The sequence below is a fragment of the Phalacrocorax carbo genome, chromosome 1, assembly GCF_963921805.1.
Source record: "Phalacrocorax carbo chromosome 1, bPhaCar2.1, whole genome shotgun sequence".
Taxonomy (NCBI): Eukaryota; Metazoa; Chordata; class Aves; order Suliformes; family Phalacrocoracidae; genus Phalacrocorax; species Phalacrocorax carbo.
The window spans coordinates 64,504,658-64,517,939 of record NC_087513.1 but is presented as its reverse complement, the minus strand read 5'-3'; the positions used below and the strand labels follow the sequence as shown (position 1 = coordinate 64,517,939).

General features: G+C 45.5%; 1 protein-coding gene across 3 annotated transcripts in view; it reads right to left on the bottom strand.

Moving 5' to 3' along the window:
• Positions 1 to 13,282, bottom strand: part of CREB3L2 (cAMP responsive element binding protein 3 like 2) — an 83,476-nt gene that overhangs the window by 50,280 nt on the left and 19,914 nt on the right. Inside the window, exon 1 of one of the 3 annotated variants that reach the window (XM_064457401.1) lies at positions 2,057 to 2,239. The exons of the other annotated variants lie outside the window; for them this stretch is intronic. Coding sequence (XP_064313471.1) covers positions 2,057 to 2,062 — 6 coding nt within the window. The 5' untranslated portion in view covers positions 2,063 to 2,239. Of the gene's footprint in view, positions 1 to 2,056; positions 2,240 to 13,282 lie in introns of those variants that run through there. 3 annotated transcript variants of the gene reach the window in all.

The window sequence follows — 13,282 nt, the reverse complement described above, 5'->3', positions numbered from 1 at the left end:
CTTTTATAAATGCTGCCTAATATTCATAGACATAATGGTTAAGATTGCAGATGCATGTAAAGTTTTAAAAAGAAGAAAACACACCGCACACACATAACCCTATAACTCAAGACAGAGGTGCCTGAGCACAAGGGAAGGAGAAAAAAAAACACAGAGTAGTTTTGCAAAACAAATGTGAAGAAATCCATAGGTCATATCACCTTACCCAGGAGATGAACTCCCCTGCCTGATTCAGAGCTCAAGGATCAGTAGCCTTTGGCTAGCAATGACCTCAGCTGCCACGGGTTCTAGACCCTGCCCGGCAGAGACTGCTGCCCCCTCTATCAGATAAATATCTACTATCAGGGCAGAAAGAGGAACAACACTAGCAGGACTTTGTGTTCAGTGCTTCTATTGCTGAGCGTTACATATTAAGTACCACACACTAAAAAAGTCAGTTTGATGTCAAATCCTGTTCCAGCCTGTGATCTCACCAGAGTGTGGAACAAATGACTACATGAAAGAACCCCTTTCCAGTAAAGAAGTCCTACATCTTGTTTTCAGTAGAAACATCCTGGGTTTTGATCTGACATACCTCTCATCCTTTCCATAAATTTGCACTACGCCTGAAACCGTGGATGCATACAGAGCTGATACTTTGCCAACAGCGGGTATAATCAAAGCCTTCCCATCCCAAACCTGTCAAAATGTTTCCAGCTTGCAACTTTGCAGCATGCTTCATGTCAAACCAGCTACCAACCCAGGAAGGTAAAGAAGAGCAAAGCAATAGTATTTGTTGATGACAACAACAGGGAAGAATGTCTCTACGTTGTACTTGAAGCTGTGACGCTAAAGCTGCTTTGGATGAGCAGCCCTGTCCAAACCCATCCCACAGCAAAAAGCTTTGCGTTTTGAAGCCACCTCCAGTGGTCCTCAATACCACAAGATGGATACTTCAAGATGCCCACATTGCACTTGTACAGCCTTGATTCTGCAGAAAACCCCACAGAAATCGTTTTGGCATCTCATTTTGTATGGACCAGTACCTCCATCAGCACTGGTACTTTGGCACCCTCCCTCTGAAGAAAGATGCATTTAATTTTACACCACCCACAAGAGCAGTGGGGGTCACTTGGTTTTCACTCATGTCAAAGGCAGACCCGTTTAGGTTTGAAGTTCTACTGAAAGCTGTAGAGAGAAAGGAAACAAGGAGACAGGATGTGAACAAGATCAAATACATACTCAAAAGTATGTGTAGCATTCGTCTAGACAAATTAATTTAAGGCAACCCATACTTGAGAGCTGGTATTCCAATTTCCCATGACAAGTCTTTTGTCACAGTGCCAGAAAACATTACTTCAGTCAACTTTTTTTTTTTAAAAAAAAAAAAAAAAGGAACAGTACTGGATTAAGGTTCAGGACCCAAAACAGCAGTAGATGGAAACATCTGTAACATAAGATAAGGTCTTAAAAACAAAAACCAAAACAAAAAACCAAAGCTGTGTGTTTAGTTGTCCTCTACGCTTCTTTCCAGAAATGCAGGGACTAGTAGAACAGCTTATTTAGTAATATTTGTGCTGGCTCTCTCCCCTCATGGGTCCTCGTAATACACGGGAGGCTTTCAAACCTGCTCTGCTTTCATTTGGCTGTGAACAGGCATTTCAGCTCCATTAGCTAGCCCTCCCCCATTCAGAGCATCCCCCCATCTGTACCTTTCATTTCCAGACTTTTGCTCCCAACCAGGTGAAAGAGGCCTAAGCTACTCATCACCTTGCAGGACCTAAATAAGATCAGGGGAATCGGGCAGGAAGCCATAAGCCATAGGTGAAGACCCTGTAGGAGCAGATCCAGAAGAATAAGGGTGCAGACAGAAAGCCACAGGAAGGGGAGGGAAAGTCACAAGGCTTGGAAAGGGATAAAATAAACCTGAGAAAGATAAGCAGCATACTAAGGTTGTGCAAGAACTTCCTCTCAATCCCCAGTTGTGTATTTTTGCCAAGTGTCACTGACTTTTGTGCCCCACCATTTAAAACTGCCCATCCTAAAGTGGTCGTTCTCATGCGTGCCATGGGCTTACCTTCATTTATTCTTCCCCAACTGAAAGGCAGGTTCAAGAACGAAAGGAGACTCAGTAAAGGCTGGCACTAGATTCCTGCATCCCCGAGTCAGTGAGAGAGAGGCATGCTGCTGTGGGAGCCGTGCCAGCACAACACTGGGCAGCACAGCCCTACCCTTCTCCTGCAACAACCATATCCTCCAGCACATGCTCTGCAGTCCTAAAGAGATGGTCAAGCTCTTCAAGCCACCCTCATAAAACAGAGGACGAAGAGAACCTGAGAGAAGGTCTTTAACCAAGGAAGCATCAATGTTGATTGTAAATCATTTATGAATGTTTCAGCACATGCCTAAAAACCAAAAACAAAACCCCTGACATCTCACCATGGCAGGTGAAGAGAAAGCCACACTGTGCAAACAACCCTGCTTACCATAGAAACTTCTAAGTATTACATATTTGGGCTACTGGAAGAAAGGAAAAATTAATGAGAATTAACATAAATCAGAACCTAGAAAACAAGAAAGAGTTAACAGAAAGTGCAATTGAGAGGGAAAAAACATTGCTTCTGAGTTTGTCAGTACCCAGAAGAATGTTAATTATAGATCAGGCCATCACTTGGCTGCAGTTACTGGGGGGGAGGGAGGAAGATCAAAATGTTTAATTGAATATTCCTGGGAGGGGGCGGTTCTGAATTACTGTTTTTTATATGAGAACAGATGATACAGCCATCCCACAGGATGGTAATGAAATGATTTTCATCTCAACAATAATGGAAGAGAATATAAAAACAACAGCTACTCAAAGCTGGCCATTTTAATTAGCAGACCTAGAAAACCTCCATCTGAAAAATCTGAACAGAGCTTCTAAGGAGCTCTTAAAACTATTTTCAGTATGAGACAATAGTGATGAACTGGAAAAAATAATATGAAAATATTTACGTGTAAACAAGGCAACCAAAGTAACAGCAAGTCAACCTACCTACTGTTCATTCCTGACTGAAGAAAGAAACAGAGAAGGGAAGAGAGTAGTTAGAGTCCAAGAATAAAAGGGAGAGAAATCTAACCTATGCTTGTAATTCCACAATAACTGATAATCTAGGTTCTCAAATTTTATCTCTTTTTGTAATAATATTACAAGCTTAATACACCTTGTCACTCATAAGGCAACTGGCTTGGTGCTATACAAAATGGAGCCAGAGTGATACGAAGTCAACAGGCCACGTTCAGCGTAATACAGAAATAAGAAATCTCCAGATGCAAAACACAAATCAGCTGATTGCACCACACGTTTTCAGTGGGTTCCCACAGCAATCGGTTCTTGGCCCCAGACTCTAATATCTTATCAATGACCTGAGAGGAAAGGTCACCACCACTGGAGTTTGCAGGTAACACAGCATCAGCAGGAGCAGCGAGCAATAAAAAGGTCAGGTCACAAAACCAAAACACAGAGTACTTGGTAAGTAGCCATAAACAAGTGACATGTTCTAAATAAAGTTGAAGTTAAAAAAAAAATCTTATTGCTGCAAACAAAATGCCCCAAGTCATGCTTGGGTGACTGATAATCAGAAGCAGAGATCTCAAAAAGGACTTGAGACCGTGGGAGAGATGTGGCTGAAGGACCATCTGTGGGACAGGTACCACACTGCTGGGTGCATGAAGGAGGGCCTGGGGAGGAACTGCTGCAGATAGATGTGTGCTCACACTCCAAGGGCGACAGACCCCTCCACTGCTCCCCAGTTGGAGCCCCTTGGCCGGAGCACTGGGGTCTCACACAGTCCCAGGAGCAGCCCAGCACTGGGGACCCTTGCACAGCCATCCCATGCTGCGGGGCCAGTGCTGGGCTTACACAACTGAAGAACAGCAGGGAGGTAATGGTAAATCTTGCCTTTTTTCTTTATTTAGTGGTGGTGGTGGGGTTGTTGCTTTTTTTCTTAAATGAGGCTTTGTATTTAAAACAAGTCGCCTTGTAAGGCTCAATTCGCAGCTGCAGTTTTGCACTACAGCCTCATGCCAATTGCACAAGTCTGCGTCCCCTGCACAACCCAGAGTACACAGGTTTGAAGACTTCAGAAGACAGAGGGTTGTGAAGCGTTTTCTCCATGCTTATGGCAGGCACAGCTGCTACTGGCCACAGGCAGGCTCCAATCCTATATCGCCAAATTAAAAAAAAAGGCTGTTGAACAACTGGAGAAAGTTCAGAGAATCACAAGAATCACTGCAAAGCTGGAGATCCTGCCTCAAAATAAAAGCAAATAACAAAAGAAGAAACCAATGTATTCAGCTTGTCAAAGAGGAAACGAATGCAGAACATGAACTTTCTTTAAGTACTGAAACAGGGAATAAGACTTACAGAACGGCTCTACCAGCTTGCAGCTAAGATTACAAACTGAAGCCAGATCCATTCACTGTGGTTATAAAGGGACACAATACTAAAAAAGAGGGAGAACAATCAATCATGAAGGAACAGTGTGAATTCTTCGACCCAAGCCATTTGTAATTGAGGACTGCAGGTTTCCTTACAAAGATATGCAGGAACTCAAACAGGAAACAATCTGGAGAAGTTTTATAGCCCATGATTTACATAAGGCTAAACTAATTCATCATTAATTGTTTCCTTTGGCCTTGTTGCAGCAAAATAAGTCTGTTTAGTAGAGTGGCAGCAGCTTCTGGAGAACCCGATACAAACACGGAGTTGGGAAACCTGCTGATGCTGCTTTTCATTCCTGCATTCTAGATAACCCGATATCCTTATCAGGAAGGCAGCTGGAGAACACAGTTCAAGAGCCTAGGTTTAAGACCAAAGGTTGCTCGTGTTAGACACAATCCACCCGCTCACAAGCAAGCTCCAAACACAGCACTCTGTAAACTTCAAGAGGCTGGCACATCCTGCAGCACTAGCCCATTGAAAGCCTTTTCCCTTCATTTATTTTTAAGGCTGGGTTCTTGAGCCCTACTGCACGAGTGAGTCAGCTTTCCTCCCTGTGCCCCAGCTGGGCTGGTGAGGGCTGCGGACACCCTAACACTGGCTGGGAGAGGGAGCTCCTACCGCTTGTCATTACCCCAAGAGCTACATCTCAACAGAAAGCTGGGAGAGGGTCAGAGAGGAAAAATTTGGCAGGCTTGCATCGTACTTCAGGGTTTCTGAAAGAGATTGAAAACACAAACACCCAGCAACATCCACGCATGCAAACCATTCCCTATCCTTTTGATACCGATCTGTTTCTCAGGAACAGAGGGGCAACTGCAGTCGTGCCAAACCACAAGCAAATGCCTGCAACAAACTGTGAAGATTCACAAACACGCAGTGTCGTGATCATTTTCAGAGTCCACATTTAATTTCCAAACAAACCACATCCAATAGATTGCTGATTTCAGTGGTGATGGGAGATTCCCAGGCAAGGGGAATGCAGGAGTGCATGTGGGAGTTAAAAGGGAGCTTCCACGTGGAGGGATTGACTTCAAAAGAAGTCATTTAGCTGTTACTCATTTCCAAGTCTCTTACAATGTCTCCTAGTTAGCAAAGCTGCATGTGTCTGGGCATCCCCTCCCTGGCCTACCATCCTTTCCAAATGCCAGGTTTGCAGCAGCGGAAGGCTGCCCATAGCAGAGATATCAGAGGCAAGTTACTTCATTCTTGCTTTAAACCTGAGAAGGAGTACAAACACAAGCACGTAATATGCAACCCCATTCAAACGGAGAGAACAAGGCAACTTGGGCTCTTATGTTAGAAAAAAGCTTCCTTTTTCTAATTTACTTTGATAAGGAAAAACATTAAAAGCAAACAGGTAACAGAAAGGAAGAAGAGGGAGCATTTAAAAAGGAAAGGTGGATTTTCATCCTGTTTTCAAGATTAATTACAAGAATAATCCCACAAGGCAACACAAGTTTCTGGCACGACAGGCAGAAAGGCGCTCTAGCCAATGCCTCCAGCCAACACATACATGCGCACCCCTGCACAGCATCTTCCTAGCCCACATCCCTCAAACGCTAATGCGCAAACAAAGCCGCTTTCACTTGCGGCACTGCAATTTAATTAGTTGGATATATTGAGCGAGTGCACTGTGCGTTGTGGAAGACGACTCTCCCGAGACTGCCAAAAAAGCTTGCCAGCGTCCTGGGGATAGAGACGGGCGGAGGGAAGTTTCAGACATTGCATAAGCACAGGCACACGTAATCACTCATTCGCGCTATCCTGGCCAACACTAACTCAGACCCCTGCAAGCCACAGCCAAGATCTACTCAAGCTATTGAGAGGCAACTGGGTACCCGGGGAGCTGGCTGAGAAGGGAGGGAGAGGCTTAGCCTGGGTGCATGCATGCACGCACGGGAAGGGACACGGGCCCGCTCATGGATGCCTGTCCCTGCACCTAGACAGCGCAATCCCCAAGCCTCCAGTGGCCCTCTTGGCCCCTGCTTGTGTGACCGGTACCCCAGAGCTTAAAAGAAGGGGAGTGGGGGGGTGGGAAAGTGTTTTTTTCCAGGCTCTGTTAACATTGGTAAGGAAAGAAATGTGGCCACGAAGTTAGAGGGCCGGTCAGAAGCCAAACGCGCCATGTGCTGTCCCACGCTGCCTGAGCAGCCCTGGCCTCTCATCCCCTGGCGCAAAGGTGCCCTTCACCTCTCGATTCCCCATGTCTAAGGGCAATAACAAAGCAATACTCTCCCTATCATGAGGGATTTCAAGGGTAATGGCGTGGAAGATTGCATCATACACGGTGCTGAGATTATCAGCATCATAAAAATGCCGAAGAGACCTGGGACCTAGAGGGAGCCCCTTGCTGCAAGGCATGGTGCCGGACACCGCACAGAGGCCGGGAGGGAGACAGACACTCACACAGCCACTTTAGTTAGGCTTTGAGGGCTACTGAGGGGTAAAGAGCAAGCTCAGGAGCTCAGAAAGCACAATTTGCATTTGTGGTTTCTACCCTGCAGCCTGTAAGCCATCTGTGGTGCGCGGCCACGCAAAACCCTGCCTGCCAAGCACCAAGCTGGCACAGTCCCCCGCATTATGCAGCTCAAGCAGAGAGCACCTGAGGAGGGAAAACACACTCCCAGAGCTAAAATGAGTCAGTTGAGTTCTAGGGAAACACAGGTACACAGCCAGAAAACTAACTGGGGGAACCTTGTACTGCTTATCAGCAATGCATAACTCCAGAGCCAGTTAAGGCTATATATACAGAGATATGTATATGTGTGTGTGCACGTGTGTATGAGTATTAAATATAGCTCAGTTTTTAATACGGTGCCGTTGGCTGCAGAACAGTTCGGATGAGCATCTGCTACAGACCATCTGGAATGGGAGGGAGGGAGAGTGAAAAGCTATGGGACTCTTGAGGAATTTGAAACTTGTGGCGGATTTTACACAGAAAACTGTTGCGTAAGGTACACCAACAAATGTGTGATACAGGAAGAGAAGAAGTGATCCTGAAACTGCTGCTTCCTGCGAGGGCTGGAGTTGGCTGCAGGCAACGGTACTGACCTCATGCCACTGAAATTCAGCATCATTAAAAGAAACAAAACCAAGTTCTCAGGACATGCATCACTACGGGAGAGGATCTAGCATTGGACTGATGTTACCCCAATGAACTGAAAGTGGTACCTGATATTCAGCAGGTTACCATGGAGTATCTTAAGCTTCCATCAAAAAATAAAAGCTCATAAAAAGCACAGGGAGTTTTTATTCGTTAAATTAACATACAAGAACAAATGGTTCGGGTGTAAAACACTCCAACATCCTTCTAAGATGGCTTCATATTCATAATGTATATGCACACATGGAGGTATTATCACTATTCTTCTCCAAAGACTGCAGCAAAATTCTATGAACTAGAAGAGTTTATAAATCAAGGCTCACAATGACCATATCTTATGCAGAACCGATACAAAGACTTAGACATGCCAAAACTAAAATAATCAGTTTTTCAGAACTGCTGAGCAACCCCTCCTCTATCTTTTTTTTTTCTGGTTGCAAGATCTGCAAAAGGCAACAAAGGAAACTAAAGAACATGAAGTAAGCTCAAGTTTGCAGTGTTTGCAGATTTCCCCAGAAAATTGTTAGGAGTGCAAAAACAGCAAGGGATTGAAATCACTGCTCTTAATCTACTGACAAGTTGCTGTTCCAGATGTCTCAGGAAGATCTGGTCTTCAGCAAGAGTCGAAATGAGCATGGTTGGCACTAATGCCAAATGGTAACTCAGCATTCCTGGGATTTCCATAAGCTGAACTGTACCTGTCCTGTAATGGTAGCAAGTTGATAGCATGCACACACTGGGAATTCAGGCATAGGACAATATGGAGAAATAACTCTCTTGGAAAGAGCAGCTGTCCATCTTTTCCCCACCACCAGTCATCTTCATTTTTCCAATATTGCAATAAAAATATATAACAACACTTCAAAAGGTCCAGTAGGTTAGTATTTTGTAAAAGGAGCCCACTAGACCATTTTACAGAAGGACCCAATAGCTCTGTTCCACAAAAAGATCCAGTTACACAAGCCTCCAGTTTGAGCTTTATGGGGTCAGCCAGCCACACTCAGAAAAGCCTGCAAACAGATGAAGATGCCAGAAATTTAAATGGACCATCCAGCTTTCAGTGTAACCACTGTATGTGGTATTTTTTCAGTTGCCTGGTGAGTGGGAGGTGGAGGAAGGAGTAGAAGAGATCAATCTCCTCACCCTGTCTACATTGCTCCAATTTCTGGCTCATGTAGCAGCAGTTAAAGCTATTCCCCTTTCGACAGGATTTGTTAAACCAGTCAGGAAAGGTCAGGACAGAACATGGAAGCAGATTTAGACTAGATGCCCATGTTAATAGTAATTCAACCCGCATATTCCCCACCTAAAATGAAAATATTAAATAAAAGCAGCGACAATCTGATATGCTTTTAAAGGTTTAATGCTCTAGCCATTTTTATTTAAGTAGATGATTTGTCTGATCCTGATGCAATCCCATTTTTAAAAGTTCAAGGAATTAATAGAGATACATGTTGATGTTGAGAAACAGCCTTTTTCGATGTGTAGAAATTTGTATTCATGGCTTTTTTGTTGGTAAGGTAGAGGCCATACACACAGAGCTGTAGCTGCAGGAATAAAAACTTCACAGGACTTTTCATACTACATCATTATAAATAAAGCTTCCTATTACTAGACAACACCACAACCATACAGCTCCAAGAGGGACAACCAGAGCAACCAGACAACCCAGACAAACAGTATGAAAACTCTCATTGCTAAGGGATGCCCATGTGCATGTTCAGATGCTCTCCTGGTACACTCCGAAGTTGGTGTTTTGAAGAAATCAAGCAGCTAAGGAGGACTACAGAAAGATTCCCTGCCAGGACTTACAAGAACCACAGCACTGGCCTGCTGAAGCCTTCGGTGATGAGACAGGCAGAAAAGCAGCACAAAGACACAACTGGAGAGCAGGAGAAGAATGTACCCCGCTCCTTATCTTGGTTTTAAACACTTAATTCCTATGGCAATGACTCTTTTCTTATCCTGAAATCAGGAGGACACTTGTGTAACCGATGCAGGAACAGCCACAGGCAAGCCTCCTCTGCTGATATACCCAAGCTTCATCCTTGGCAAGATAACCTGTAGCAGCAAAAACATCATGCGGTCATTCAGCCTCTGCTGACAGTGGCACGTGAGCATGCTGCCTGTGATGGGAAGAGCCTGGGGATGCTGGGGAAAGGGACGACATTTCACCAAGAGCCACCCAGAGCACTCCAGGTACTCTTTGCATAAGATACCCACCTAGCCCCAGGATACCTGCACCCTTCAGTCACTGCCTGAAAACTCAGACAAACAAGTTCTGGAAACAGCCCTGGTTTGAGACAACATTGCCTTCTGACTCCCTACAGGACTATTGCTCTCTCATGATGGGAGGAGCAGGCCTTCACCCCAGCCATTTCTGTTCACAGGAGGGGACGACGTGCCCAACTCACCTTCCCCAGCTGTGTAAGCTCTTAACACCAGCGCATAAGGCTCAGGCACCTCTTCCCATGGCAGCCTTCAGCAGAGACACAAGACACATAACTGGAGGCAGCAGCACAGGAAAGCAATGCTCTGCCACAACTCCCCTGTCACAGTTGTCACACTGGGCATGCTTTGAAACATGTATCTTAAATTTAAAAATTCTAAATGCTCTAATGATACAGCTGTTCACCTTTCCTCAACCATTAGAGCAACACCAACAGCTGTGCTGCTAAGCCATTTATTTTAATAAATTAAGTAAATACAGCTTCTCTCATACCCAACACCACCCTTGGAAGAACCTGCATTATGGAAACCAGCAAAGAAAAACCAAGTATGTTTCCCAGAGCGGCTTCAGGGCTGCTTCAGCCCAAAGTGCAGACACAGAGTTGCTGTTCTCAGAATGAGGCAAGAGCACCCCCACAATTCACTCCAGCGAAGCCCCAGCTCTCCTTTCACACTTTAACTGCTGGTAACCAACGTGTTAAACCCCCACCCTGGATTTACATCATCCCTTTGGTAGAATAAAACCATACGGATTCAATGGATTTTGGTTAAAAGTTACACACTCATGCAAGGCTCAACAGTCCCAGGGTCTCAAAAGCCTGACTGTTGGTGCTGACCCCTGCTCCTTCCCCACCAACCCAAAATGAAACACAGACACATTTGTTGTAGAACTGCTCCACCGCAGGCGCACAGAGCGGGGACTGTGCAGACAGGCCGTAAAGCAGAGGTGGGCTCCCCACCGGAGGGGAGCTGTGCTCGGTTTCCCTTTCAGACAAATTTCTGAGGCTTTTTCTCCCCTCAGCGCAGCCTGTCCAAGGCACATAAAGAAAGTGAGACATTGCTGAGCAGAGGCAGGACCTTGGAAACCCCATTTCATCGCCTTGCGGAGACAGAGCAATAACCCCAGCCTCCCCACCTCCGTTGGCGACTCCCCAGCAGAGCCCCTGCCTGGGGCGGGGGCTGGCAGGGGTCCAGCACCCGGATACCGCACTGGGAGCCTGCAGCTGCAGGAATGTCTGGGACCAGGCGCATGCAGCTTTTTTTAATTGCACGCTTCTGCTTCCACCGTCTCAGTCTGTCCTGGCTGGGTATTTTTGGGGGTTGGTTTCTTTCTTTGTGTTTTGTTTTTTTTTTTTTTCCTTTCCTACATTCTGCTTTTTAGTGGATGGGGAGAGGAGGGGCAAGGGGAACAATTATAAGGCAGGCTATTGCGATGGCATGCTCCCCTGCCTGTTCTTCAAAGGCACTCGCTCCAGGCTGGATGACCAGTCTTGTCCTACCCTCGTTTCTGTGTAACAGTTGGGTTTTTCAAACTCCAAGAAGTCAGTTTTCTCTGTCAATTGTGGTGGAGAAAGTAGGGCTCTCAGACGACACAAACCAGTGCGAACAAAACTGAAGGAACACATTTCAGAAAACCTCGACGTGCCTGAAAACCCAGCATGAGGGGAGGAGTGTTACAACAATATCAAGCTATGAAACATACTTTGGCAACCTGTCTTTTACAGCTCAAGAGGCTAAATGCTGCCCATATGCAATGGATGAGAACACATCTTGAAAACTGAGCAAGTCCTGGCAAAGTCACATGCAAACTACTCAGATACGCCAGCTCCATCACTAAAAGTCAGACTGAGCACAACGAAGAGGCACGTTCCAGCTGCAGTGCTGAGTTTGAAGCCGTCACACCATATTTCAGTTGCAAAAGGAGCTCATAAGCATGCAACCTCTTACACCCTGACCTTATATCCTACCTGTTTCACCAAAAGGTGTGGTTCAGCTGTCTCAGCCTCTTTTCAGTATCAGTACTCTGCACAAAAAAAGCTGAGAAAATCCTAGCGTTGTTGTGTCACTGGGAATTTTGAGGTAAAAATGTTTAACATGCATAACCTGTAGAGACGCATGCCCTTCTGCCAGAAACTGTGTTAGGTTAGATTATTATTCACGTTCAACAGAAGTCACCATCCTTCCCACAGGTCACCGCTCCCTCAGAGAAGACAGTTTAACTCCACATCTGCTGCTCCAACCCAGTTCCATCAAGATGGATTTGAGGTCTGCTATTCAAGCTAACACAGACCACCCTGGCAGTGCAGTATGAGGGAGCTACTCCAGGTTCGGTTATGCTAGCAAATCTAAAGGGGCCAGCCAGGAGCCCAGCACTCCCAGCCGAGCACACCTACAAGAGCCACAGTCATTTGTTAATTTCTTGCTTTCTCTCCCAAGGGTGATTCCTGCCTTATTTCTGATCTGTCTGGCTGATGAGGACAAACCTCATTTAAGAGGTCAACTAGGTTCCACACTTTATAACAGTTGCTTCTTGGCACGCCAAGCATATGGCCCTGCACAATTCAAGCTCTCCCAGGAAGGATGTTTTGTGTTTTTTTCCTACCCATCACTCAAAACCGCATTGCTTACAGCAGCATCCTGCCCCACAGAGAATTTCTTCTTGGTCTGTGCTGCATCCAAGGTCTGCCTTTTGGCTGCAGCACTCCCTCAAAATTTGATTCCTCCAGCAATCCTTATCCTTACAAAGTCACCAAATCCAGAAGATGCCAGGAAGGTGTGGTTCTGCTTCATGGGAAGTGGTGCAAACACTGGCAACAGGGTAAAATCTAGTCAAAACCTGCACGGCTTGCTGACCTTGAGAGCAAATGCTCAGCCACATCTGCTTACAAACCCACCACCTGCACAAGCACTGCCTCTTCACCAGTGTTGCTACCAGATGAGACCCGCTTCCATGCACAGGGCTGCCTCTGTCTGCTCAGGCTTTGGCTCCCACCAAGACAAACCAACTAGCAGACCCTCGTAACAGGAGCATCATTTGATCAAAATGTTTCATCCAAGAGCAAAAGTCAGATCAGTGGTTGGGACGAACTTCACAGCAGATGCCCTTTTGTAGGTGCTGTCCCCCACAAACAGCACTACCTTGCACAGAACACTGCTCCCTTTACAGGAATTATGAATGACATAATCTGTGATTTAACTGCAACAATTAGCCCATTCTGGCTGAGGTCAGGTCCACAGAACTTCACTGAAGTGAAAAATGCACGTCCATTAAGAAAATAAATAAAACCCATATTCTTGCAGCAGATCTTTTGCAACAGTATGGGCAACTCTTCATTTTCTGTAATTATTTCATAAGACACACCACTGAGTCATGTTAATATTTATTTTCCAGATAACGCAATGCAAGAAACAACCTCCTCAAACTAGAGCAGCATTTGGCATTGGAAATGCAACAAGAACTTGAGTATTCCTGTACTGCGATATGTAAA